General features: G+C 38.1%; 1 protein-coding gene and 1 long non-coding RNA gene across 5 annotated transcripts in view; one reads left to right on the top strand and one right to left on the bottom strand.

Annotated features, from left to right (window-relative positions):
- The window catches only part of LOC124409467, a 67,583-nt gene that overhangs the window by 7,352 nt on the left and 32,558 nt on the right, over positions 1–27,673 (bottom strand). The gene's annotated exons all lie outside the window — the stretch shown is intronic.
- LOC124409463 (scavenger receptor class B member 1) overlaps positions 10,115–27,673 on the top strand; it is a 45,647-nt gene continuing 28,088 nt past the window's right edge. For 2 of the 4 annotated variants that reach the window (XM_046887078.1, XM_046887075.1), the window contains exons 1-2: positions 10,115–10,382; positions 19,367–19,959. In XM_046887078.1, the coding sequence (XP_046743034.1) occupies positions 19,779–19,959 (181 nt within the window). In that variant the 5' untranslated portion in view covers positions 10,115–10,382; positions 19,367–19,778. Of the gene's footprint in view, positions 10,383–15,677; positions 16,017–19,366; positions 19,960–27,673 lie in introns of those variants that run through there. The other 2 variants (XM_046887077.1, XM_046887076.1) reach the window with 2 other exon arrangements.

Genomic DNA, 27,673 nt, shown 5'->3' with positions numbered 1-27,673 from the left:
TCTGTATCCTAAGTGGAATCATTCAACGACACAAAAACGGTCTTTAATACTTTATGAAAACGATTTTTCTGCTACTATCTAGTCATCGATTGCTATCGTCGCGTTACCGCAAATGCGTAGCTCATATCACGATTATCGACCATTTCTTCGGAGCAAAAAATACACCTGACTGAAGTGGTCTGATTACAACTAGCGTGACAAAAAACATATAATAATTTACTATGCAATTCATGTTCCTTGATTGTTGTCCGGGGATTTTCCCAGAGCACGACGTCACGAACTGTGCATAAATTTGAAATTAAGTCTTGTTTATAAGTGATACTAACGCATTTCCGTAATACGCTAAAAAAAAAAAACATAAATCACTTGGAATTTTATTGTAAGATTGCATAACGAATAATATTATATTTGTAGTCTCTCGCAGCAAACGACTTTTATCTTTATGTTAAACGAATAGCCACTTGAAGATTTCTTTACCTGAACGCGCGAAAAAAAACCTGATTTAGCAAATAGTCCTCACGAGTTTTCACAAGACGGGCTGAAGAAAATTATACGAATGGGGTTGATCGGAGAGAGTAATTTCTTTAAAACTCGACTTCCAGCTACGAGTATGAGTGAGTCGTAATAAAAGTATAAGGACTATCAGATTGCGTTATAAACAAACTAAAAAAACCTTAAAATGGGGCCGAAGAAAGTATTTTGCAAATTTTCAAATCGTAACAAAAGTATAAAGATTTTCACAGAAATAAGAAATGTCTCCATTATTTTGTTTTCCGTGCAATTCTAGATTTTAAATATTTTCTCACAACTTCTCAGGAATAGATGCTAAGTAGCGATACCAAGTAGTGACTTTAAAACAAAAACTTTTGTAAGCTCCCGTGAGTTGAAAATTCCAATTATGTCTCCGATATATGCAACTGGGTATAAATCACAGGACGCAGTTTCAAGGATTCGATATCTTATTGTTAGTAGATTTTTTTTCTCATTCGTAATGTTTGCGAGGTAAGTCTCAAATAGAATGGTAGAAAGTCGTTACATACGAGAAACTCTTGTTTTTTTTATCATTTGAGACGGCAAAAGTTTCGAAACCTGCTCCCGAGCTACCTAACATCTTATGCTATTTACGTTTTCGGACTGCTAGTATCGCAAAAATCTAAGCAAAAAATTTTCCAACGTGTCGAACGACGTGAAGAGTGACAAAAAGAAAGTCATTGGTATCAACCGCATCTGGTTATAAACTTCTTGAGCAGAAACCGTTCTAAAAATAGAAAACATGATGTGAAAAAATCATATCTCCTCGAGTAATATTTTGTAACGTATAAACCACGCCGAAGGTGATTCGATAGACCATCAGTAATATAATTTTACGTTTATTCGTACCACGTATGACATCGCACAGTAATACTGAAGACACGAATAACAGGCAAGTCTAATAAACTTATTCGGGACAAAAATTGCGCTATCTGGTGAAATTCGACCGCTAAAGTGACGATGAATCGATAACCCCGCACCGAGTTTTTCGACGGGTTGATTCAACCCTCGAGCATTTCTGTCCGCCTTCTCATATCGTCTCGCTGCTATAAAACACGCGGCAAGTCAAACCTGCTCTTGAGATACGCAGCTAGGACCATAACAGGGGAGGCCTAACCACAGCGCAGTGGTGATGGGTGTTGAGGATAAATTGTGGGATCCTTTGTGCACGCAGAGGTGCCCAGAGTCGACCTTGCCCAAAGTCGTGAGTTCATTGAGCAGAGGAGGAAGGTTCGATCGGTGAAGGGCATGGCTGTAAACTGCGTCGAAGCAACGCGCAGAATTAGCGATGAAAAGTAATTTGTCCATGCGAACAAATTGGTTACACCGTTTTGCATTGGCAAATACCCTGCATAACGTAACTCGATGCATACTTACATGTTTAAACGGTCGTTAATTGCATTGATACGTAGGCGCAGAGGATCCCGTTAAAGTACGATGGTGGAAGTATAACCTTCGCGTTACTGTATCTTACGGGACAATATTTCAGGGATTATTAAACTTGATTCCTCCTACTTTCGCTGTTGAATCACAAAAGTATCTCGAATAGTATGGGTGTGTTACACTATTATGAAAGGTGTATTCCGACTCTTAAATTTACACCAATTTACTGGAGGATAGTAGGTTGGGGGGGGGGAGGGGGGGGGGGGGGGGAAGAAAACTGGACTCTTACGAAAGTCCAAAAAGTACGAAGATCCGTCGACTTCGAGCCGTAATGATGGTTAGCCAGATGTGCGAAGCTGTGTAAACCGTATATTGAACGAGCACGTACATTATGTTCCTGCTGAAAAGATGATAGAAAAATTATAAAGTTTTGCCCGAAGCGGATGAGAAATTTTTTGCCAGGCATGTAATCGTCGGTTCAACACATTCTCACGCGGATACCATATGCCAGTTCATAAGCGTAATACACGATCGCTTAAATTGGTTCTACAGCTGGGGAATAACTGATCACGTTGGGTAACAGTCAGATATATTATGTACATGTTTTTTTTTTTTTTAACCTTCTTTTAAGGGAATTAACGAAGAGTTGAACAAGCAACTGATCAAACCCCCCAATTTGCCTTGTATCTACCTTCACGCATCTCAGGCCAACTCGAAGAAAGAAAAAGAAAGTAAATTCACTACAGGGAAAAAATGTAATGTAGATTTTACATTTGCTGCGATGAATATATGAGCAGCGCTTTTTTTAAGTCAAATCTACATCAATTGTCCGTGGATCTACCTAAGCATATTGTAACTCTTGTTATTAAGTCGAGGAGTGAGTGGGTAGCTTACAGTTTCTTACAAATGAATCGTCCTTTCACGCTTTGGAAAACAATTCCCTGAAATGTGCAGGATTAAATGTGTGCCCTCGGAATAAAGTTATGGTCCATCAGAAGAGTCAGGGTCTACTTGCAGCCAGCAAAAAACCCACATCGTTTGAACGATGGTCAACTTCATGCACGCGGGTATTGAATTACACGGTGAATCATGCCTTGCATCACTCAAATCGCAAGGTTTCATTTAGAAATGTGAAATTTTCATTACTCTCCGATAGCTTACGGCTACAGAATCTAATTGCCTAGGTAATCTGCAATTAAGGAGAGAAAAATTGTTACTGTGTTACAATCTTAGAATGTGTTATAACGAATCTCTCGATGTATGTATGTACCTCCGTGTCCCCGTGTGTGTACCTACATTGGTATAACCGCAAAGCATATGTGCATCTGATTAATTAATATTCTTGGAGGGATTAATTCGCGAGAATTTCGGCCATCCCACGCGTTTGCTTCAAGGTGGATGTGTTTTGCTTCCTCAGTTTTTACACACTTTGGACAATAACAAAGACCGGTTAACGACCGAACGTTGATGGGGATTTACACGAATTTTCACTAATAGACGATGACTGATTACAAACACGAAATTCTTACACCGGATGCTTTCGGAGCTCGTCATCAACCGGTGTGCGGCAATTGATCCGCGTCCATCTTAATATAATTATTAAGTGCTGTTGAGTCAGATTACTGGGCAATAACACAAGCTTTGTTCCGAAACTCGAGTCGTAGGATGCTTACGACTTCTTTTTAACCACATTATTATCATAACGTAAAGTCATTCTCCCGTGGAACAATAATTATCTTGGAAAACTGAAACGGATAAATCTCCACATGTTGTTCTCTGTGGTGTAAAGTTTTTCATCGTGGTAGAAATTTCGAGCTGTATAAATCCTTTCTGGTCTTGAGTTCGTGAAATTGAATTTTCTTTTTTTATCTTCTTCTATCACAATATCGTTATTGTTTCTTTGATAAATGTATCTTTGTACAAAAGTCAAGGTTTCAGTCACCTTCTTCGATACCGCCATTCCTGGTATTCCTTTGCGGTTTTTCAAATTTTTCCGTTTCGAATGCGCAAGGGCAAGGGGACAATAAACATGTATTTATATAAAGGACTCGAAGAGTTCATCGTATTTTCTGCTTCAGGTTTTATTACTACCAATTGTCGAAGATGATCTTTTTCTCTTTGCGGACGATTCCTCACCCAAACAATAAAGGACCAGAATTTTTCACAAAAGCCAATCCACTATTTCTCTATAAACAATTGACATGGCGTCCCAATGAGAAATGACTGGAAAATATTCCGTTCAAATACAGGAGTTATCATTTCTGTGGAAATTTTACTAGTAATCCAGCGTTATGTTTTGTAAAACTTACAGTTTATCAAATAGCACGTATACATGGTTTAGGTACACCTGAGTACCAACGAAAATAATTCCGGACAGGTTATCTCGGATTATTCTACATACGTAAAATTTGTAAAATGAAAAATCCAGTAATCTAATACTTTACGTATGAAACTTTTAAACATTTGTTGGAAACAGACAAATTTTTCGCAAGTTGTATGCTGACGGTAGAGCAGAAAAAGACATTGACAACGATGGTGTTGCAACACGTTTTATGCGATTCAATAGATACAAGGATGGAGCAAAACACTATGGTCTCATAAAAAAAAAATGTTTTAATATTGAGCCGAAAAAATTTCTTCCTAACTCATTTGATGCGCCATGGCTGCACTATGCTTACCTGCTGTGATTGGCGAACCCGTATTTAATCAGTCTAACAGCAAATAAAGAACTTGAATGCCCATGGAATATTTTGTCGTACTCTTATTTTCCTTGTGCATTGCCTTTCTCTACTTCTCTTTCACGATGGTATTATATCACTGTCAGGTAACGTTTATTTTTGTCTGTGTAAAAATTCATGGTGGCTGAATTCAAATGATGCTGGGTTTCTATAAGGTCAGATTCAAATTGTCAGTGAGGGAGAGGAATTAATAACGAAGGTGTTACAGTATGTTTTAAACTATGCAATGGAAAAAATTAGTATTGAAAAATAACAAATGTTGCCTGATTATTCACCTGATGCGATAAAACAGCGTATAATCGATGTTCGGATAATTGACGTTCTACTGTATGGTGTTTCTAGAAGACATCATGAGTACTTACTTCCTGTGCGAAATTTTGTAAAATAAAAATTTGAGCATCAATGTGACGGATGACTCTGAAGAGTAACAATTTCATACATCTGAGATGTTCTCGCGTCAGAAGGAGTTGAATCATCTTGTAAGAGAACCTTGGAACAGCACTGTTGTAAAGAAATCACTTCCGTTTTTGCTACCAGAAAACATCCAGACACTAAATTGCTCTGCAGCCTTAATGCATCGTCAAAATCAAATTGCTTACATTAAATAAAAAAAAAAATATCTAGAAAAATTTTATATTGAAAGAGTGGGGGGGGGGGGGGGGACTACAGCTAAGTAGATATAATTTACATTTACGTTAAATATTTTAATGATTTCACAAAGAGTTAAACATAGTCCAACAAGTTGATATGGGGTTACGTTTACTCGAAAAATTTTCGGAACCACAAGCACACCCATTTAATAAATATGGGTTTCAAATACCAGCAATTATCTATCGGTTGCGGTTGCGGCTACAATTGTCGGTCGCAACTCCTTACTTGGCGGTTAGTGAGCTTTTGGTTCTTATAGAATGGTGGAGCTGCTCAAATAGTTTGATGAATACAAGCAAATATTGCTGAGGCAATTTACCATCAGTTCGTAACAAATTAAGAATTAATTGCAATACTTATGCATATTCTTAAACTATTTATTTACATATCGCATTTAACTATCGAGTACGTGTTAAGTGTCACAGCTGCTATAAGGGCAAGTCTAACAAATGCTGTATCGCCTTGTGGCAGAAACTGGATTTTAATTGATCTATATTCACATGAATAAAATAAAGTTAAACAAATCAACTTGTTGCATTAGTATATTCAAGGCAAAACTTAATACGCTAATTGTAAGCTACACTTAAAAACCCATCATGTGTATAATCTGCATAAGTGACAAGTCCTATGTGTCAGCATCTAGTTAATTACAATATAAAACATAGTATAAGGTGTTTGTTCAATTTCTTATACTTCAATTATGGTTTTCCAGTACATGTGCCGCGTAAGGCTTATGCGGTGGAATTTTGGAAACGATTACTTTCAGGGAAGTACCAATACAGGGTCACTCTTGTACCCCATTTCGTAAGTTGAAACTACGTGGTTATATTTTCCACGCCTGAACCTACTTGTTTGCTTCCACGAAAGAGCCGAGATCCTTCCTCTCAGCGAATCATCGCCTCGTGAACCGAATGAACGTTCGACACTATGGTGCGGAATTGTGAGTATTGGTAAATGTTACTACATTGATGTCACAATAACTGGGTGACGGAATTTTAAGATGTATAACCACATCGCAACCTTGTAACAATTTTCACAACACATCGGAAAGGTTGGATCCGTCTTACCTATATCTATAAATTTTCACGAGATAATCGTTTGTCACATCATATGACATGGTAACGAAAATCTAACGCTGCGCCGTATCAAAACCGCGACACTATACGGTGTCGTTGGAGCAGAAATCGGCTAAAGCTTTGCACGACGTGGATTAAAAGTGAGGTCATAACAGTGTCCAAATAACGTGTGGGATACATGTTTTTGTGGTATGGGAATGTTAGCACCTGTTATCTGATTTGCGTCGAGTTGAATACCGTAAAAATTAAATTAACTTCGGCGACGTATATTAGAGTCAGGTAGGTAGAATCGTGTGACTGTTGAATTGGAGAATATGGTGGTGGAGAAACCCAGCAAGAGACTCACATCGTGCGGTGAATCTTCTCCGACCAGGATCTACAGAGTTTGAACATTTGATTAGCACAACAACGTCTAAGCAGCCCATCCGCTTTGAAAATTCCGCGAGCGACCATCTTTTTTCACCAATGTGACTTAAACGTGATTTGGTGATACGATTTTTGAGTCATAATTGGCTATTGACTGTTTTTGAGTGTATTCGACCAGTGACCGAGTGAGTGAAGTTTTATTCCATATAATCTGCATATCTAAGAAGTGCGAAAAAGCGATAGAACTTAGTAATCTAATATCTCTACAGCACTGCGATGAGAAAAACTCAGTTTGTGATAGTAGGTATTTGGAATGGAATCAATGCCGAGGCTTTCGAAAATAGCAGTATAAATTCAAAAAATAATTTGTTTTTCACCCATCGACATTCTTCAGAAGAATAAAAACAATTCCCTGCCATAACCATCTGGGCAGTTGATAATCGTTAAGAAACGAAGTTTTTCGATCGTTCGGGTACAATCCATTAATTTATGCCATGATCATCAAGGCCGGCATGTTTTGCATTTTTGGTATCGCGATGAGGACACTGGAAAACATATCAACGCGTTGAAAGAAAAGATATGAGATTTTACTGTTTCAGCGAAAATTTTTAACACATTTTCCAAATTTAATTGCGCACAAAGAATCTGGATATGCTTGAAAAAAATTCTAAGCAAAAAATTTTCTGTATGCAAATTCAAATGCTATAAAAAGTATTTTCATTAATCCTCCCGCGGCCGCGGAACTTACGAAAGTTTAAAGCACCTGAAAAAGTTATTGACAAGTTGCCGGCCCTGGTGGATCATTAATGGGATGGGATTTTTTTCTCTACACAGATTGGCGTTGACGTCAGAGCTACAATGAAATAAACAAATCCTAACCAGTTCGTTATCGCGAACGAAAAAAGTGCATTACCATGCTATAGTAGTATATCAGTATACTGACGTTGTGTTATATATTAGGCTCATGAAAATGAAAATAAAAATGGAACTCAGTTTGAAATTCTTGATCCTGCAATTAGGGAAGTCATAAAGTATGCGCCCCGTTTGAGACATTAATTAGACAACTTTACAGTCGACAAATTGCAATAAAATATTGCATGACGAGCATGACTTATTATAGAGTCTGCCAACCTGGTAGCTGAAATTTTCGAGAACGAGTCGACACCTCTGGCGCAGGAAGATTACTATCCATAAGATAATAACATTAAAGTAAACATTTGTAACGACAAGAAGATTATGAAATAAAGCAGGATGTTCAGTTAATTACATCTTATATAATCGCATATCTGATAGCTATAAAACAGACGAGGATTTCCGGTATGGGCAGAAAAAAGTAATGATATAATGTTGGCAAATATTCGTTGGCTCTGTTACCAACACAATTCTACGCCGTAAGTATACAATATACGAAGTCAGAAAATTATTTTTACTGCAGAAAAAACGACTGGATGCTGGGATGCATCAGAGCAATTATTCCGATTATATGTATTATCATTATTCCGACACCATATTGCATATGTAATGCAACGTCATTGCCACAGACTTCAAGTCCGTTTTTATTCTCTTTCATTGACCGTAACGAAAAATCGGTTATTTACGACTAAGTCTATACCTGCTCAACGCGCGCTTTAGTCATGTTCAAAGACTCGTTTCGTTAAGTCTAAGACATCTTTTTTGCAGCTGTCTTCGCTAGCTCTCGATATCGATATTTAATCGAGTGCTACTACGGGCAGCATAAATCAGCAGTGGGTATAGCTGAAAGAACAACATGCCATGCGTAATTCAACGCAATTGCAAAAAGTGGTTCATTAAAGTTTAATATGAAATATCTCGTCTAATCACAGTTCACATATTGATCAAGGTCACAAAGCTGGTAATGCAGATTCTGTCATTGCAAGCTGCAAGTTGATTGCAGAAACGACGTATTCTCTCGCATGTAAAGAATCTTATAAACACTAAAAAATATCAGATTTCTCGAGAAACCCAAATCGTCTTCATACGCGCGGGTTAAAAAGTATTTCTAGCTTATTGTAAATACAATATAAAGTTGCAGTCTTTTGTTCGTGATGAAACAAGAGGTGTACGGACGATGTTAGAGGTTTGATAAAGAATCCATTGTCTTTAATTATAATCAATAAGCTTTGATTTATTCCTGGCATCACAGTACATATGTATAATATTATTTTTCAACTACACAAGTCTGATGAATATGCGCGAATTGTTCGACAAAAAAGGTCACTCGACAAGTGTGGCCGATCATTGCATTTAGATGCATTTCGGATGATCCAATCATAAGTTAATCAGTGACGGGGACAAATTTGGCTGTTCAATATTCTGCTCACTTCTTAATTGCAATTGCACTGTACAAATGTTTTTACACTGTGTCATTACGAAAAATTCCATTATGGACTATCTGTGACTAAATTTAACGGCATCCCGTATATGATTACATGAATATACGCAACAAATCGACACGATTCCTTGGGAAGAACTGATTAACATAAAAAATATTAAGTATATACCTACATATTATCTACATTCTTTGTTCAACAGAGTTTTTTCTATGACGTAGACGTTTTTTCTGCTCTCTATATTGTTGCAAAAACTTGTAATACCGGCTTCCAGCCAACATGAATAATTCACCCTGCCATGGCACAAGCTTGTTCAAATACAATCGTGGACTGATAAATGATCACGATTTTTTCAATTCGATTCAGGCAGAGCATAACGTTTATTCAGTAAACAGTTATCGACTTAAGTAAGTCGAGTCAAGATGGATACTGATAGAAATTAATCTGGCCAGAATTAAACCGTTCAGATCTATAATCGGACAAAAATTCGCTTCATTAAAAGCATAAAGATCGATCCGAAATTGAACTTTGTTTGAATCTTGACGGCGGAAAGAAGTTGAAGGCTACACCAACTTGGCTGATTGTGAGAAAATAATATGCAGGTAAACCGCTCACAATAAGAGAGGACAACGCTTGCTTCGAATAACTATACATACACGCGAATTGCACCACACGAGAAGCCAGGTGACGCGAATCTGTTGCAGTGTGTGTTATAAGTTTTTCATTTGTTTGGTGACGCAGATCCACGCGGCGGATCTTGACTTTATATCCAAGCACCACGGCTTGCCGGGCTCATTTCGACGCACCCTTCTCAACGTAAGAAGAGCGGGAGGTTCGGTTCGTTGGCGAGATTTTTTTCTATAAAATTGGGATTTCTAATCGATAACTGTATGATCAATGCAGACTGAGTGTTATTACTGATGATTTGAAATTTTATACGTCAATTCTTTTCCTAATTTAATTGGTAAAACAAGTCGTTGGAGAAGGTAAACGTGCTCAAACCTTCCATTTTTCAAACTCTCCTCTGGACTTTTGATTTCAATATACCTGTCCGGAAAGGAAAGTTTCAAGGTGCATGATATATCAATCTTCAAGTATTGTGTGCTGCGTGAAAAAATGTACCAAATGAGTTGAGAAAAGTTAATCTCTTGTGCGGACGAGCAATAAGTAACGTCTTACGTTCGTTGCTCCGGAGAGCTTAGACCGTGAAAGTGAACCCAAAGCTGAGTTTTCCACAACAAATTGGGTCAGCAATCCAGGCCGGTTGAATCTTCCTTGAAGTGTAAGTCGTGAGTAATAATTCATTCTTGCAACTATTTGGCATCGCGTATTTGATCAACATCACGTTATCATTCGTTTGTTTTTTCTCCAATAATCAAAGGCTATTGAGAAAAATTTTCTCACGCAATAATAAAAAATATTAACTGTGCGTCACGTATATATTTTTTTCAGCTATCAGTGAGATCGCAACATGACCCAATAAAAAACTAGCGTAATAATATTTTCAATTTCAAATAAGTAGTAAAGAGATTTAGAAAAATGGCTTAATTTCATGACGTTCTAGTGAAATCGTTTGATAAATCCAACGTTCAACCTCATTTTGCATAATAGTCAGGTCACTGAGGCAATGATATTTATACAAGGCCGAAATTTCTAAAAATTTAATACACAGTGTGGTGGACATTGAACACGCACTGGAAGGGTATGAATTTTAAATCTATCATAACTTATAAGCCGTAAATATTGTCCAACCTTTTACCATATTATAGGACAAATTATGGTTTAAAATTATTGGATTTTCTCGGTAATGTTGAAAAGTTGCAGAATCACGAACTATTCAACGTTTACCTTGTTTATTACGTGAACGGCTACGATGTTAAATTCGAGCGTATAATCACGTGTCATAATCAGTCTTTGGCACAAACTTTTCGAGTACCCTTGAACGATACGATGGACCGGAATAAATTTGGAACATCTTGTGAAGTCTCGGACCCTTGACTCGACAGCTCTCGATTACGCGGCACGTGTTTATTTGGAAATTAGTAATTGACGATACGTGACTGTATTGCATTATAAACGGCTGACTCATGAAATATTCAAAGCTCTGCTAGTCTCCTCCGGATGCAAACGAAATTAACTTATCGCGGTCAGTCACATAGAGCCGCTATTCGCCGAATGGTCGTCTCATTGTAAGCAGGTATGGTCATAGCTTACCTGAAGATGCACAAATAACAGAGTTTTGGGATCCACTACATACCCTTCACCACATGGTAATTGGCAGTAATCAGGTATATTCGATAATAGATTCGACTACCCATGTGCATAATTTTACACATCCGTTTGCACAAGGCCCAGGCGCAGCCTCAGTCGCGTCGTTGGAAATGTCGAATGCAAACAACCGGCAGTTGACGTTTTCCTGAAAGACGGTTGTTTCCCTTAATGCGAAACTCATCCTACACGCGTGTCAATTCACGGTAACAATAAATTAGCATTCGCGCACCGTAGATAGAGTAAGTAAACTAACGATACACTGTCCAAACGGTACCGAATTTATTTTCGAGTTGCGTTTACTGGAGTTCCTCGAGCTCCATGTCAGTTCCAAAAGCTATAGTCAATAGTCGACTTCCCTCCGAAAGCAGGCTGTGAAATTTTTTGTTTTTTTGCGAACTGGGAATAATCCATTCAGAGTTTTGCGAGTGAATGATTTTCTGGAAAGATAAACCAACGGAAGAGTCACTTTGCAGCAACCCACAACTTGGGCAACAGTGTTGCAATGCGTTGATGTAGGTACGTTAGGACTTCACAAGATCTTGCTTGCCGTCATGACACAAATACTAAAACCTGTGAATGACACTATACCGTAATTATTCGCGTTACACGGGTTATGTATAGTAAAAATAATCCTGTCCTGTAAGTAAGCAGTCATGATATTCTTCACCTCCCGAGGCTCTCAACGCAACTATACAGTTGTCTAGCAATGCAGAGGCTCGACAGCTTGTTTGATAGCGTTTAAAAGGTGGTTTGAAAACGACGATCCGTTGGAATGTTGAATGTAGAGAGTGTAACTTTGTCACGGACACACGTGGTGCAGTAGTGTGCCACTTTGCGAGGAAAAAGGACAATAACCTTGATAATTCACCCAATTTGCATTGCGGAGGATGTCGTATTATTTTCATACGACGTGATCACCATATCGGACGCACAATAAAATTCATTAACCTGATCTCATCGAGTTATATTTGGCAATTGTGTTGTATATGACATGTGCTTTGTTGCTTGCATATACAAAATAATTATCGTTCCATTAATTATTACGCGGTCAGGGAATAAAAATGAAATATGATGTAACGGTGTACTAAAGTACGACCAAACTGTGAGTATTGAAAACATCACGCCACATTAGCGAATAATACATGATTATAGTAGACAGAAATCAATTTATCAGTCAAAGAACACGGCTGTCTCGTAAATCGTTTAGCATTGTTTTTCATCTTTTTCCCCACTTTGATACGTTTCATCCTTTACACGTTGCCACTTCGCCTTTCGGTATTTGGCATCTTTTTTGCATAACGATGACTGATCAGTATTGCTGATTTAAAGAAATAAGGCTGGAATAATTCATTCGAGCGTTGAGTAATCAAGACCAGTTTAATTGTGAAAATGTACCATCCAGACAAGTTTTACGCCATATGAAAGATTCCTGGAAGTAAAAACGGTAATAATACTTTGGCAAACTTCGTTGTTTGCATGTGACGAACAATTATCAAAGCCAAAAACACCAGCTCGAAGTTTACTAAACAATCGTGCACGGTAATGTGACACGTGGACGAGACGCTATAACAGGCAATTGCGGTCTTGGTTTAAATTTCTCTTGACTTCCGTTCCATTTTAGGCTCGTTGGTCTTCTTTGTGAAGATTTTTTCTTTTTCTTTGCACCCGTGTGTTCAATCCCTCCAGGCAGGAAATTAGTACAACAATTATTTAATCTCCTGCAATTTTATCAGTAATTCAGATCAGACGAGGTACCAGTGCGATTTTCTCCAATTACACTACATTTCTCCACATGTGTTACAAATTTGCAGTTTTTTGCATCACGTAAGTCGTCTAGTTGATCCATATATACATATAAATTCGTATAACCTAATACGAGTTCTCCGTAACTTCTTCATACATATTTATCGCATAGAAACGGGTAAAATTATTTTCACAATCTTGTCCGGTTCAATAGGAGTTTTGAAAAATCAATATGTATTCACATCAACTTGCACTTTCGGTGTTGGCACTCAACAGGCGTGATCGAACGCACCTATTTCGATTGCACAGACAATTATCAACGTTCCGTAATGAGTTGGTTGCAGTAAATTTATTCTAACCTTTTGAAAATATTGTACCACTTGGCAAAATGCTAGAAGTAAAAACGCTACTAACCTGTCCAACTATTGCTAATGTTTACTAAGAATACAAATATTACCGGCGTGTCGTACGCAACACCTAAACTCTATCCATCCATACGGACGAACGGAGAACTTGCCGGATTTCTATGATCTCTTCAGACGACCTCTGGTCAGCTTGTCCATCAGTTGCGAGATGAATCAGTGGAAGCGCGCGTGCTTATATGGAATGGCTTTCTTTTCGCCGGAGGATAGTTCAATTTGTCAGTGCGCAGCAGTTCAAGGTGGCTTTATCACGTGGCACATCAGTATGAGGTCGACGGAGTAAGACTGACGGTTGCGCATATGTTTGTCTAATCGAGAAAGTAAGAATATCCCGTACGTTAGAAAAGTATGTATGAGACACTGGTTACATCGAAACGTAACAGTGGAAATTGCCAGAGGCAAACCATGCACAGTGGCACTCTCGCAATGCTCGCCAGCGATTTTATCCATTCATCCATTCACTTGTGCCCACCTTCTGAACTTTCCTCGTTACTGCATGCTGAGTTTTACTAACATTTTTGCTGCGAAATCGATTCAGCAGCTTCGCGGGACCCGCAGGAGTTGAGATTGATGTATCTGATGTACATGATTGATGTACTTACTGGAGACGTATCGGATGTTTGATAATAGAAAAAGTAAAAATATCGGTGATACGCATAAAGATTCATAAGCGGTTGATCTGGGTTGAAAAAAGAAATCGATAAAAACTACCGCATTGATTCTGAAAAATGATCAGCAGTCATGAGCCTGGGAATAGATAATATTGAATTGAAATGACTATCAATCTAGATTCTCGGCAATCATCGCTGACTTCTTCCTAAACGTGATCCAGCGAATGATTGCAAAGTGAATGCGAATTCTCTGACCTGAACATTTCGCTTCGGACGAAGCAGCATTTGCGAACCTGAAATCGTACGCATAACACACTGGCAAGAATTGTGATTATAAAATCCGTCGGGTAGTAGGTACACAAACTCCGAGAGCATCTTCACGTCGCGCGAGAAATAACTCAAAGAAGAAGTCTGATTAGAACCTCCTTGCTCACTATTTGCCCATAAAATTAAGGCGCACGTGTCGAGCTGCATCTGTGGTACGTACGTAGGACAACTGAAAGCCACTAACGATACGTAGAATGAAAGGTAGAGAGGCTTCCAGGTCGCATTCACCAGCCAAAAAAGCTACCCGTAGCAACTCCACAGCATTCACCTCATGTGAAGGTAGTACTGACCACCGGAATGACCACCGTCCCTACCACCGGTGGGAGAGTCTTGGCTAAGCTGAGAGACCAACTCTGTAAAGCCAGGCAAGTCGGTGATTGCTCACTATATTGCTCACCGCGCCATCAAGCCGCGGTCCACGGGCTGATCCACAATCTCCCGTGATTATTACCCGGTCAGAGCTGAACGGAACGTGTATTCCCATCGCGAACCGCGAGTTTTAGCCTTCTGACGATATTTTAACGGAGAAGTTACGTTTCCCGCTACAGACGGTGATTTGCAGCTTCTCGACCCATTTCTTTCCGGAGTTTCCGATCGATTATAAAAGATAAAAAATCAGGAGAGAAAAGCGAGGGAACAGCCGATGCTGGACAACGGGAAAATTTATACGGTCTTCGGAAAATTCAATTCAGTGATAATCAGTGGAATAATCAAACGTGATTTCGTTCGTTTTACCGCACCGACATTCGGTACGAATAATGGTGCTATATCAACCGGGACATGCGACATGTACAATTGAAAGCAATACTCACCGTGTATCAAGATGACTTTTGCCAAGTGCCAAAGAAAGGATCAGAGCAAACTTTCCCTCGTCTGTGTCGCAATCTTATTCTGCAGCAGGGTTTTTAACTCAAGCAGTCAATGATCTGTGGAATTGTAACATAACCGTGTTACTCATACACGTTCTGTTGCACGCGAAGGTAAAGAAAAAGAAAAAAGGAAAATGTCAGAGAAGGGTTGACCTGTAAATTAAACTCATTCTCAATCCCTACGATCACAGGAGGATCCAACGATTTGGTTTATCGCTGCATTACCACTTGATTCTTGGAACGTCTGATTCGAATTTGTACACAAATTTCAACAACGATAAAATTAAACATTGTAATATTGAAGGCAAATGAATAAATGAAATAAAACGATTCCCCAAAGGCCTTAAGCGTATGTCGTTACGGCTGACGCGTTCCTTAACTCTCTGGGAAATGGTAAATGAAGATAGTGGGCTTCAAAGGTACTCCACCGGGACTGTCGAGGTCTCTGCTCTCGGTGCATTGCATTCGTTCTTCCGTTTGTCCCTTCAGCGATCCCCTGCACTCACCGATACCGGACTTAGGAAAGTGTGCGTAATGCACCTTAAAGCTAGTGAAACTCTCTCATGCCGAACATCGAGACTGCCTTGTGTTACGTAAAGTTCCGAACGGAGTGAATTTTTTCAAGAGCTTAATAAAGCCGGTTTCAAACACGTGGAAGCCCGAGTGTCCGTTAATCTTACGTAAGTAAAGACGCATCTCTATCTATAATACGCATAGATTTATGGGTGAAAAGCGGAATGATGATAATAAATACGGGAAAATACGGCGAGCGCTTTTTCCGGAAGTATCAGCGGCATGCTTAGCTGCACATTGCGTATGGGCAATGCGGGCATTTTCTTCGATCCGTATAATATAACGTGTCCAACGATTTGATGTAAGGATGAGCGCTCTCCAATTACACCGGTAGCACGTAACACATTTGTTTGTCTGTAATCAGAACGTAGAAACTAGACTGTACGATTACTGCTATAAGCTCATCCAGCGTGAAAACTGATTCCAAGGTTCTCCACGTTCTCTAAATTAGTAATTACACTCATGACGGAGAATGGATATACACATAGAATTTTCAGTAGTGCAATGTAAGCAGTCACACCTGCACAAGACTCAGGTTCCACTTTGCTCGCTTTTGATATCGTTCTACGCAACGCACAAGTTTCTGAAGCCAGAATTATACTGTGCAAATGTGTAACTGCGAGTATGTACATACATATCATGAGCATGAGTACGGCTGCATCATGCACTGTGGTTGGAAGTTTTATTTGCCTTGTGAATATTCTCCTGCGTTTTTTCTTCTCTGGTTGATTTTTTTATTTGATAAATTTTTCTTTTTTCTTTTTTCTTTTTTTTTCTTCTTCTCGCCCATCATATTTAAATCGACATTTCTCTTTCACGTACGTAGTATCCATTCGATTTTTTGTACAAATTTTTAACCGTCTTTCACCAACTTTCATTCGTTACGTCCGCATATACACAAGTATACAAATATTCTTACGCGTGAAATTTTTTTTCACCTCATTAATTCACGTCATGTAAAATATTGGAAATTTTACTCCCTGAGTTGACGCTTTCAGTGAGTGCAATTTGATTGAAGCCATCTATCGCCGTTACACTTGGTATTACGTAAACGCGACATATTTTACTTGTGGTGAATTTTTGCGAAGACGATAACACGTTCTTACATTTCACATCGCATATTCCTCCAGATTGTTTGTATTTGTTTACACAGTTAAGCATCTCCTAATAACACCAAATTGCCGATAGACTTGAAATTCCTCTGCGTCGTTCGAACATATGTACGAACCCTGACCTCGACCTAGCTAAGACTTTTACGATTTTTAATTTATAATTCAAATTTGAGGACAACCGCCTGAAGACACAGAGACATCACGATTGTAATTTTCTCACGTGTACATAGGACCGATAAAACATAATAGAACGTCTGAAGTTACTTATCTGGAACACCAGCAAGTTCGTCCTTGCAATGGTTACTTGTTAGAGGCGACTTTCCTTAACTGATGCTGGACATTGGACCATCGAGAGTACTAAGCGGGTTAAGTTGAGACCGTTTATTACGCGATAGACACTGAGGGATAGCGTGAACACATATGAATGCCACACGCAGAGGGAGAGATCGATAACTTGCATGACCGTTAAGTACGCGTGTAAAGGTCTTGAGCAACCAAACGAGTCTTTCCGTTAATTTATCAACAGGTTTTGCAAACCGCGATGCAATAATTGAAAGTTACTAGACGAGCACGTGAGAGACCAGCACATTTAGCCGTTGAAGAGTTTTATTTCACCTCTCAAGTTCTCCCAAGTTTTAAATGTGTTCATATGTGATTTTTGATGGCGTACAAAACGCTGAAGAAGCATCTGGACCCCTGGGCGATAGATGCAAATCATCCGATCACTCTGCGGTCTATTTGGGCTCTTCACGGTCGGTGAATGGATGTTGATTTGCAAATCGCAAGTTCATCGATCTACCGACGAATCTATTTATGATCAAATTTTTGTGCATGTCGTTAATTGCGAAATTCTGTCTACCTCCCACAATTCTTCCGAACTTTTCCATTCCGAATGCAGTAACGGGGTGAAAATTTCTGACCCTTTCCCAATCCGTGCAATGCTTGGTATGGTCACCCATTATGACGAAAGCACGAACATCCAGTTATTTGAATGAATCACAAGTCGGTCGGGGTGTTTATACTTGTACCTGAAAAAGTGCCGACAGTAATAAATTTAAATTTATTACTGCAAGGACTTCGCGTACGCATTTCCTCGCATTGGGAGGAGACTAACCGCAGACTCGCTTCGGCAATGAACACGCCGGAAGCTATACCGACCCGCATGAAGTCCCGCAAGAATATCGCGTGAGCAATGCAGTTTTATGAATTCGTTGAGGGAAAAAAAAAATCAACAAAAACTCAACTTTCTAAAATTCTTATATGCAATTGGAATGCAATGGAAACTGCCTTGCCTAGTCGAATAAATTTCGATTACACGATCTATAATAATTATTTATCACATTGCGCCGCGGTCAGAATTTATATTTTTACCAGTTTCAAATTTGGAAACTTATCGGGACATGTCAGCTATTTCCTTTATCTCTGTGACTCCAAATACGTAATATTTTGTGTCGCATTTACGCCCTCTTTTTAAGGAAAAGGTCATGCGCATCATGGGATAAGTCTTGCAAAATAATTTTTACTGGATAATATTCAAGGGGCTAAATTCTGTCCATCGTAGGCTGGTTTTTTTCGCGAATTTAAGATCAACCCTCGCGTACAAATACAAACAATTATACTGAAGTAATGATGATGATGATGATGATGATGATGATAAGGATTAACGTATTTGTTCTTCTTGTCATAGTGGTATTATAAATCATCCGTTTGGGCCGAATGACGCGTTGTATCACGATAGTATCAAATAGTGTTTCGTCACATTATTCACATAAGCTAGACAGTTTCGAAACATTGAGGAATAATATGTACAATTAACCGCCATCAACAACATACCATCTAATAGGTATCTCAGAAAACGAGATTGCAAAATATTAGTAAAAAGTGAGAATTGAGCCTTTCGAAAATTCATGTAAGTACGTGAATACACATAGCGCCAATGGCAAGGTGTGGAATTCCGGAATGACAAGTTGTGCTTAACTTTATTCTTTATATGGCAATTCTTTCAGAATCTTAAACGACATTTTCCTTCATCTGCACGAAACGGGTTCAATACAAACTGTTCGCGCGTTGAAACATGGTCCGTTACGACGATAAATGCGGATAGGGATTATTCAGTTCATTACTGTCGGCAAAAAAAATTGAGCATGTTTTCGTCGTTGTGATGTGCCAACAAGCGAAGAGATTTTCAACAATCTTGATTACCAGGCTGGTGTTCCTTGCCAGGTGAAAGAGTACTCTTACATGTTTAGCTAGTTGCAAAATAAGAAGAAAAAAGCGCATTAAAAACAAAATAATCTTGCTATCGGACGGTTTTTTTTAACAGAATCTTATACCTTTGCTTTCAGATTGGACAACATACGAGAAGCTAATTGAAAAGGAAAAAACACAGGCAGGGAGTGAAAATTTCTGTGCCAAGGAGACGCAGGCAGCTTATTAAGTGGAATCGAGAAAAATATAACCCAGAGATCTTCATGTTCACAATCGTCGAACCAATAATTATTTCGAATCGTGCATTGCCGAAGAAACCGTGAAGGATTTTAAGTCACAGTTCGATCAATGTGGTTGGATTTTAAAAAAGTAGTAAGTGTCGCGACTCAATTAAAACCGGTTCAGTATTAAGCGCGAAAAACATTTTCCGACAGGTAATTAAAGGGAGTAAACGCAGCTGAAAAGTGCAGTGAAATATCGGGTGGGTGGGAGGGACGAGAAGCAATTTTGAACAACCAGTATTGAAGAAGTCAGTAAACATACTCCAAAATGAAGTTCATCACCGCGCTTTTCGGCAATGGGTCGCCGAAGAAAATGGGCAAGCAGTACATGAAGGTGGGGAAAAACGCTCTCTTCGGCATCAAGCCTAGCGGTATCAAAGAAATCTACGCAGAAAAGGGCCCGACACCTTTGAGCTTGCTATTATCCAGAAAGGGCAAGGTCAAACACAGTAAGTTTTTGCAATTCTTATTTCGCAATCATTATACCCACAATCATAAATTTAATCACACGTGTATAGGTACACGAATGCCAATGCCTAAGCCTTTTGACATGGCTGTCTAATATATTCATTGTCAGCCAAGACTTCAAGGTACACGAGAAAAGGATTTTTTATTCGACATGTGAAAAGAAATGTATGCAAATTTGAACCGGGCGATACTTTGCAAAGTTATTGCCACTTCGGTATTTAAAAATATTCATGACTGTACGGCAGTCAGTCAGGAAATGTTAAATATTATTTCGGTAAACACATGTGTACGGCGAGGTTACGCAATGTCGCACTGACCGACGAAAGTTTTAAATAATCGATTTGAATTTACTTTGCGTAACGCGAACTGTACGGTAACAATAACAGTTGGTGCAGCAGACTGAGAACTTGGCCACATTTTCGTTTTACATGTTTTAGGATTATCAACTAGACACTAAATACTTTGACAGAAACTACATGCGGCATCAACCTTTAGCTGGCACTTTGTGTTTTATCTTGTAAAAGACACCCAAGCTGCGAATACCCGAAAAAAATACTAATCAAAAAGCAATTTTTGGTTGCGTTTTTCAACGAACCCAAGGCTGCAGCTAAAATTTATAGAATTCTTTCGGTTGAGCCGAAGGTAGTATTATTCTTATATCGTGTTGAAAAAAAGTGGAATTACGGACGCAACAATTTATTCTCCTATTACGGCTAGCTTAGCAGAATACCAATGACTTTTAGTTCGCACAAAAAACTGAATTCTTTGCTAATTTCACATCGTTTCGAAGTTGATAATGAAGAATAAACTGACAAAACCGGTTCGTTATACCTGGAAATTCCCAGAATTATCGATTAGAATACATCAAATATCGAAAATAAATAATCAAGAGACAGTATTAATTATTTCTTTAAAACGAATTTTTCTAACTTGAGTAGGGGGGAAAGGACATCTACAACAAGACGCAGCCTCGTGAGCAACTAACGACGACACATGCTGTGATTCCCCAAACGAAACCGGACTTTATTGAAAACTGTAATTAATTTTGTATTCTGGTAGCAGGATCTGCTGCCTAATCCATTCCTTTCTTGAATTCAAATTTTATGATACACCAAAGTTGTCGTTCGTGAATGAAATTTTTTTTTTTTTACAACATAAATAGCTATTTATATTTATAAATATGTGATTTTCGCCACTATATTATGTCGAATCTGAATACAGAATCTCTGAGTTGTTACCCCATTATGTGTGGATAATGAATCGCTGGCTGTAACCATGAACTGCCACCCTTTAACCGGAGAATTAACATCAGCTCAAAACAAAATACCTTCTTTAAATTTTCCTTCTCACAATTTTTTAATCGTTTCTTGAAACTTTCGCGTAAAGATAATAGCTTTCTGATGTTCGATAAGAGATTCAATCCCCATTACACGTAACGTTTCGGCCAGAATTGCGGTCAGCCATTATCAAGTCTATAGAAATGGCTGTACATATTTGCTATTAATGTCACATTATTGGCTACGAAATCACTATTATTTCGCATTGTCAATGTTAAGTTATATTTTTCCGATTTATTTGGTGTAACTTAAAACTGATTACTTATACACGGCATCTTGGCTTAGTATCACGTCAAAGATGCTAACATAACGATCTTCGCACTTCTGAAAACTATTATCTTTATATTGGATCCGACAATCAAGACTATATAACGTGCTTTAGAAATTCAGTTGCATTACCCGTACCAAACGCAGTATTAAATTATGATTAAAATAAATTTCGATTTCGGTGTCTAAAATGTGATAAATCTCACGCAATCTTTATTCGATATACGGTAAAATTTTTGACCAACCTAAGTTAAATTCGTATTTTGAAAAATATATTTCGATTTCGTACTACACAGTGACGTTTAAAAATCACGTGGTTTACGCGATACTTTATCTCAGTTTTACCAGGGCGGTGGAGTAAAAGCAATGAATTCGAAGACACAAACTAATACATTTCGAAAGGGAAACCGAAAACACAGTGAACGCATTATTCAAGAGTTACCATTTCATTGAGTTTCAAAAATTTATAACGTTTACATAAATCTCCCGTGTCCGTAATTGACAAGTCGGGATAAACCCAAGATAATTTGAGGAAGCCGGTAATTCCTCAAGTCCCTCACTTTACTCTCGTTGCATACAATATATGTTCGTTCGAATAATGAAACGTACTCGGCGAGCAGCGATAATAAAAAAATATAATCTTCAATCTAGCCGTGAAAGCTAAGAAAACGGCAAGCGTGGGTATATAGTTACATACAGATACAACATATATAGCCGCGCAACTTCCGGTATCCATTTAGCCAGACATAACCTGATATACATGCTCAGCAGCGAGTATAGAAAAGAAATTTTTCAAATTTCACATCCGTCTTGTAAATCTACGTTACGTTAACATTTAATTGAAGGGTACAGCAAAAAAAGAGTTTAAGCGGAACCAAAAACAAAATCAAAAAAAAAAAATGCATATATATATATATATATAAAAAATGAACGCGTGAAAATATTCTCAAAATTAATTTACTCGCGAAAATATGACGACCTCGATTCGGAATTTCACTTTTATTACAGATTTCACCAGTGATTTCATTAACTTTAATACATCCATACGTGATATTATACGTATATATATAAATATGTGTATATATATATATACATATGCATCACACCTACCACCTGCAACGATTAATATCTGCGATACACCTTGTTACATATCTCCCGTCATTTGTCTGGCTGCAGGTTTCTTACTTTCTATACTGACAATCGAATAAATGTACCTGCGACAGGCAATTAAATCAACGGACAGCTTCCCTCCGATGCATGAACCGACCTCATACATGATTTCACCGTGTCGTAGCTTCGCCGGATTTATTTAACACACACACACGCAGTCACATGTCACACAATTAGGTATTACTCTAATAAACTAAAATTAGTTTGACTGATTCTTTCTCGTTACTGGCATAAATCTACTCGGCACACGCGGATAATTCAGAAGAGACGATGTTCTATACTGCAAATAGTGAAACACACATAGAGGAGGAGTAGAACAGAAAATCACAAGATTAGAATAATGTTGATGAATGAAGCAGCGTATGCAGAGTCTGTCATTTCATTCAAACAAATCAATATATATGAATACTCACAGACACACACACACACACACACACACACACACACATACATATATATATATATATATATGAGCTATCAACGGATCAGTGAGCTCGCGGCACTCCAGTGACGAAAGAATTAGATTCTAAACGCGTGTGAGAACATTGGTGTTCAAAACCGCTTCAGATTTCATCTTGGATCTATTTTGCATAGAGCACTTTGTCATATTCACAGCGCTAGATTAATATGCAACAAAATTTCTTAACAAGTGTTAATTTGTTTGTTTTTTTGCTCTCTTTTACAGCTAGACGGAGGGAAAGAATTATTTGAGTCAAGTGATATTCGTTTGAATCAACTAAATGTGGCAAACACGATATACATATTTACTTAATTCAACAAAATGCTTTTGTTGATCTTACAAAATTTAGTTGATTCAACCAATAACTCGTCAATCATTTCACTCAATTAATCCCTTCCTTCGGTGTAGCATTATCTTTGAATCGAGCATAAACTGAGATTGAACGATTAAGCTCATTCGCTGCATTCTAATAGTCGAATTGACACGATATTTTATTTACTCAATACACTCTTATCTAAATTTTAAAACCATTCTAAAAATATGTCATCGTTACATGGTCATTCGAATTTTGCCAGCTCAATTTATTCGTCAACATCGCGTAGGCGTATTCGATGATTATAAACATTTAAATATAAAAAAAAAGTAAGAATTACATCATAGATATTTTTTCAAACGATAGTAAATTCCCGCAGGCTACATCATCCGCGCACCTGGTGCACGTTGTTAATATACTTGAATGCCGACTTCCACCTGTCGAAAGAAATGCTAGCTAGTTTATTATTATTATACTCATTGCTCTTCCGGCATACCTGCCCTACCGGGGGTTGAATTGATTTACGGAAAAAGGAATTACAAATGGCTCTCATACCTGCGCAAGAGAGTGCGGATGTCGGTACGAATTGTTGTACGGGAAAACACGTTGAGCGCATGCAGAGGCTCGTAAGATGTAATAAGTACTGTGAGCATCCTAGTCTACGCTGACAGGTGAACGAGAAAATTGGCGTGACGCGACATGATCCTAGTATCCGATGGTAAAAAGACGAAAAAACGTGAGAATATTGTGCGAGGAAAGATCAAAGGCTGTGCACACTGCTGATGGGAATTTATTACGTCGGGAATTGATTACAGGAAACTGATTACAGAACATATATACTTCTCACCTCCGAAAAAGTAGTGTTTGAATTATTTCAGACTTTTAACTTGATTGGAAAATGTTTTTAAAGTAAAAATAGAAAAAAAATAAATATCTCAATTTTCGAATATAAAGGACAAAGAATATTGTTTAATTAATTTTTTTTTTTCTCTTATAATAGAAAATTCGATAAAAATCTGTTTTATCTTGAAGTTGGAGAAGCTGTCGAAATCAATTTGTCAAGTGAAAAGCGTTTTAGAGTCCACCGTGCTACATTTTTTATTTTTTTTTTATTCTACAGCGACTATTTTCAAATCTATCAATGACGTTTATGTTTTAACGCTTATACCATAGATGGGAATTTGATTTAAAACAAATAGTCTGTGTAACTATTTAATGCCGCAAGAACACCGTCTAATACATTTTTCTACCGAAAACATTTCGTGTTTTGTCGTTTTTGATTTTTCCCTTGTTTCTGACCTGTTAAAATAACTTGAACAATAGCTCATTTCTTTTTTACACGAAAAATGAGTTTTTTTTTCAATTTCAAATTGATTAAGGCACCTTTTCCAAACAAGCAAAAAATACGGTATCATTTACACATTATTTTTTCATCGTTTTCCATCGATTCCAGGGATGAGAAGTATGCGTTGCAAATTAACGGTCACCCGAAAATGTATATGTAAAAAAAACTGGTATGTTGGCAAATCGTGTATCTCAGTGTATACAGTCTCAAGGTTCGTCTTGTTTATCATCTCGGTGAGGATGACATATAAATACAATTTATAAAATTCACTTCATTTTATTATTGTACACAACGATCATAAATATTATAAACCTTTCCCCCAAGATGCGATTTCCTAACTGCTGCGAAACGAAATGCTGCTATTTTGATGGTACAGCGACATTTGAAATCTCGAAGGTTATAAGTCAGTAATGTTAGAGCTTTCAATTTACAGCCACATTGAGATAACTCAAACATTACCACAAGTTTGACCTTCAAAAATTAAATAATAATTTCGAAATCGACCCCCTACTCAACTGCATCACTTCTCACACCATTTTGAAAGTCGACGATCAATCAGTCTCCTACCTGTAAAGTCCGCGTGTAATAAAAAGTTAAACCTAGGGATAAAGCGTCGATCAATGCACCAATTTTCGTGACATAGATCACAGCGAGAGCATGGGTTCACTGTCCCATCTTGACCGTTTATTCATTCTCTGATCGAGGTCCATTGATGTCAACTCTGTTAGTGCAGACGCCTGATGGCCTTCGTTACGGAGTTTTAAAGGTTACCTACATACTCCCTCTGAACAATGCCCGGGTCCAGCATCTTTCGGACGCCATTAACGGGGCCTCAATGCAATTATTTCGACCGCCCGAAGGCCGGAATGTCCGTTACTTAAAACAAGAATGTATTATACCTGTGCCGTGGTAGCCTGGACAGAAAAGAAATTGTACGTACGCAGTTTTAAAATGTGAAGACCATGATCACGCGACTTTCTTGTACCGAATTGTGAACTTGTTACAGAAAAGAAAGTTGCAAAAGTAAATAGATGGTTCGTTGAGAGAAATTAACCATCCATCATGTTTGCTATTATAATTATCAAGATCGAGTTTCTTGCTATTTCTTTTTTCATTCTCTACTTTTTCAGTCATGATCGTCGGACTTGAATGAGCCGTCAGTCGAGACGCACCGCGCTTTAATAACCATTATACATACCTACAAGCCCCGTCAAACATCAATCGTTGTCCCTATTACAAGTCTTATCTTGATTAGAAATAAATCATTCGCTATATTCTTTCTCAATGTCAAAACCTTCGCTACTAATGCAAGATTTTTTTTTTGGCTCGGTTGAAAATTAGAGCACCGGGACCAGGCAGCGCGACAGTAGTTATTTCGTCCGGCTCTTAGAGCGAAATTACAAGCAACATTCATTGTAAGCCAATCAATTTTTTACATAATTTCAATATTTGATTGGGGGATTGTACAAATCCCAAAATCCGCGGTAGTCGTACAAAAAATTTCGAAAATCCATGTCTACCGATTACAAAGAACAGAAGAGATTTGCTCTGCATCAGTTTAACCGACTTGATTGATGACCTTTTGATAAATCTTCTTTCATTTCCGAGTGGAGTTAACCGGTAGTGACTCGACTGGTTTAATCGCAGCTATAGATTATTATTCTCCCCTAGCGGGTTTTCGGATGACACAAGCATTCGACGCTGCAACATTGGAATACTCCTCACGGAACTTTTCACGCCTCATTGTTGATTTAAAGCACCATGACTCGTGGCTTTGCGCAATCGAACTCCAATAGGCAATAATTCAGAATTCCGTCATAATGATTATCACCAAAATATGTCCCTGGATTCATTTGAACCATTCGCTTTCCAAATGAAGATCTAGATTCGTGAACGCCTGATGTTGCATCAAGTTTTTTGGGCTTGAGTCGTTCAAAAAATACTTTTCAGCGTAGATAGTTTGACAGCTGCAACTTATAATTATACTTTATAGCTACCCAAGCTGTGACCACCAAGTTTCATAAATAATCAATTTCAATAGCTATAATCATTTCTCATTTGTCTTTATACTTGAAAGTCCCGCACCTGTTCTATGCGATTATTATTATTACAGATAATCAATCTGATTTTCTGCAGCAACAATAACTTTTAGTTTAACTACATCCAACTGTGAAGGGCAACTTCTTCAGCTTCCTACTTTCACATTACTGTGTCCTAAGAGCTGGCAAACCATTGTAACAGAACTAAAATGTTGGACAAGTTCTTTGAGATACCTCAATTCTTTGAGAATGCCTCTGTTTTAATCACGCCTGCATTCGTCTTTCTAACAAGTCTACGGTGAAGCGTTGAACCTGTTTGAAACTTGGACTAACGCAACTATGTAAGGACGTATAAGAGTTGCCTTGAGTTTCCGAGCTTAGAGAGTTAAACTACCGCGTGATTTGAATTCCTTTAACACTACAGGCGTTTTCAAATAAAGTCTTAAAACTTACTGAAACGAAATTGAAATCACGTATTCATCTTCAAACTCATAAGTGTGTGGTTGCGACATTGAAAATTTCGCAGTCATAACTTGCGTAATACACTGAAGATGCATTCGTCCCCAACCAATAACCATACAGCTTCACATGCATTACCGTTGCCTGTGCCATATTAACAATAAAATCTAAAGTTTCGATGGTTCTCAAAAGATACTAATTGAGATAGAGCCCATGTGAATTGATTATGCCTACACGAATACGTGATGCGATCTGAGCACCAAGACGCTCGCCGGCTTACGGTGCGGTGGACAACGTGTTAGGCA

Source organism: Diprion similis, chromosome 8 (genome assembly GCF_021155765.1).
Source record: "Diprion similis isolate iyDipSimi1 chromosome 8, iyDipSimi1.1, whole genome shotgun sequence".
In the NCBI taxonomy this organism is placed as follows: Eukaryota; Metazoa; Arthropoda; class Insecta; order Hymenoptera; family Diprionidae; genus Diprion; species Diprion similis.
This window is presented reverse-complemented; position numbering and strand designations above follow the sequence as displayed.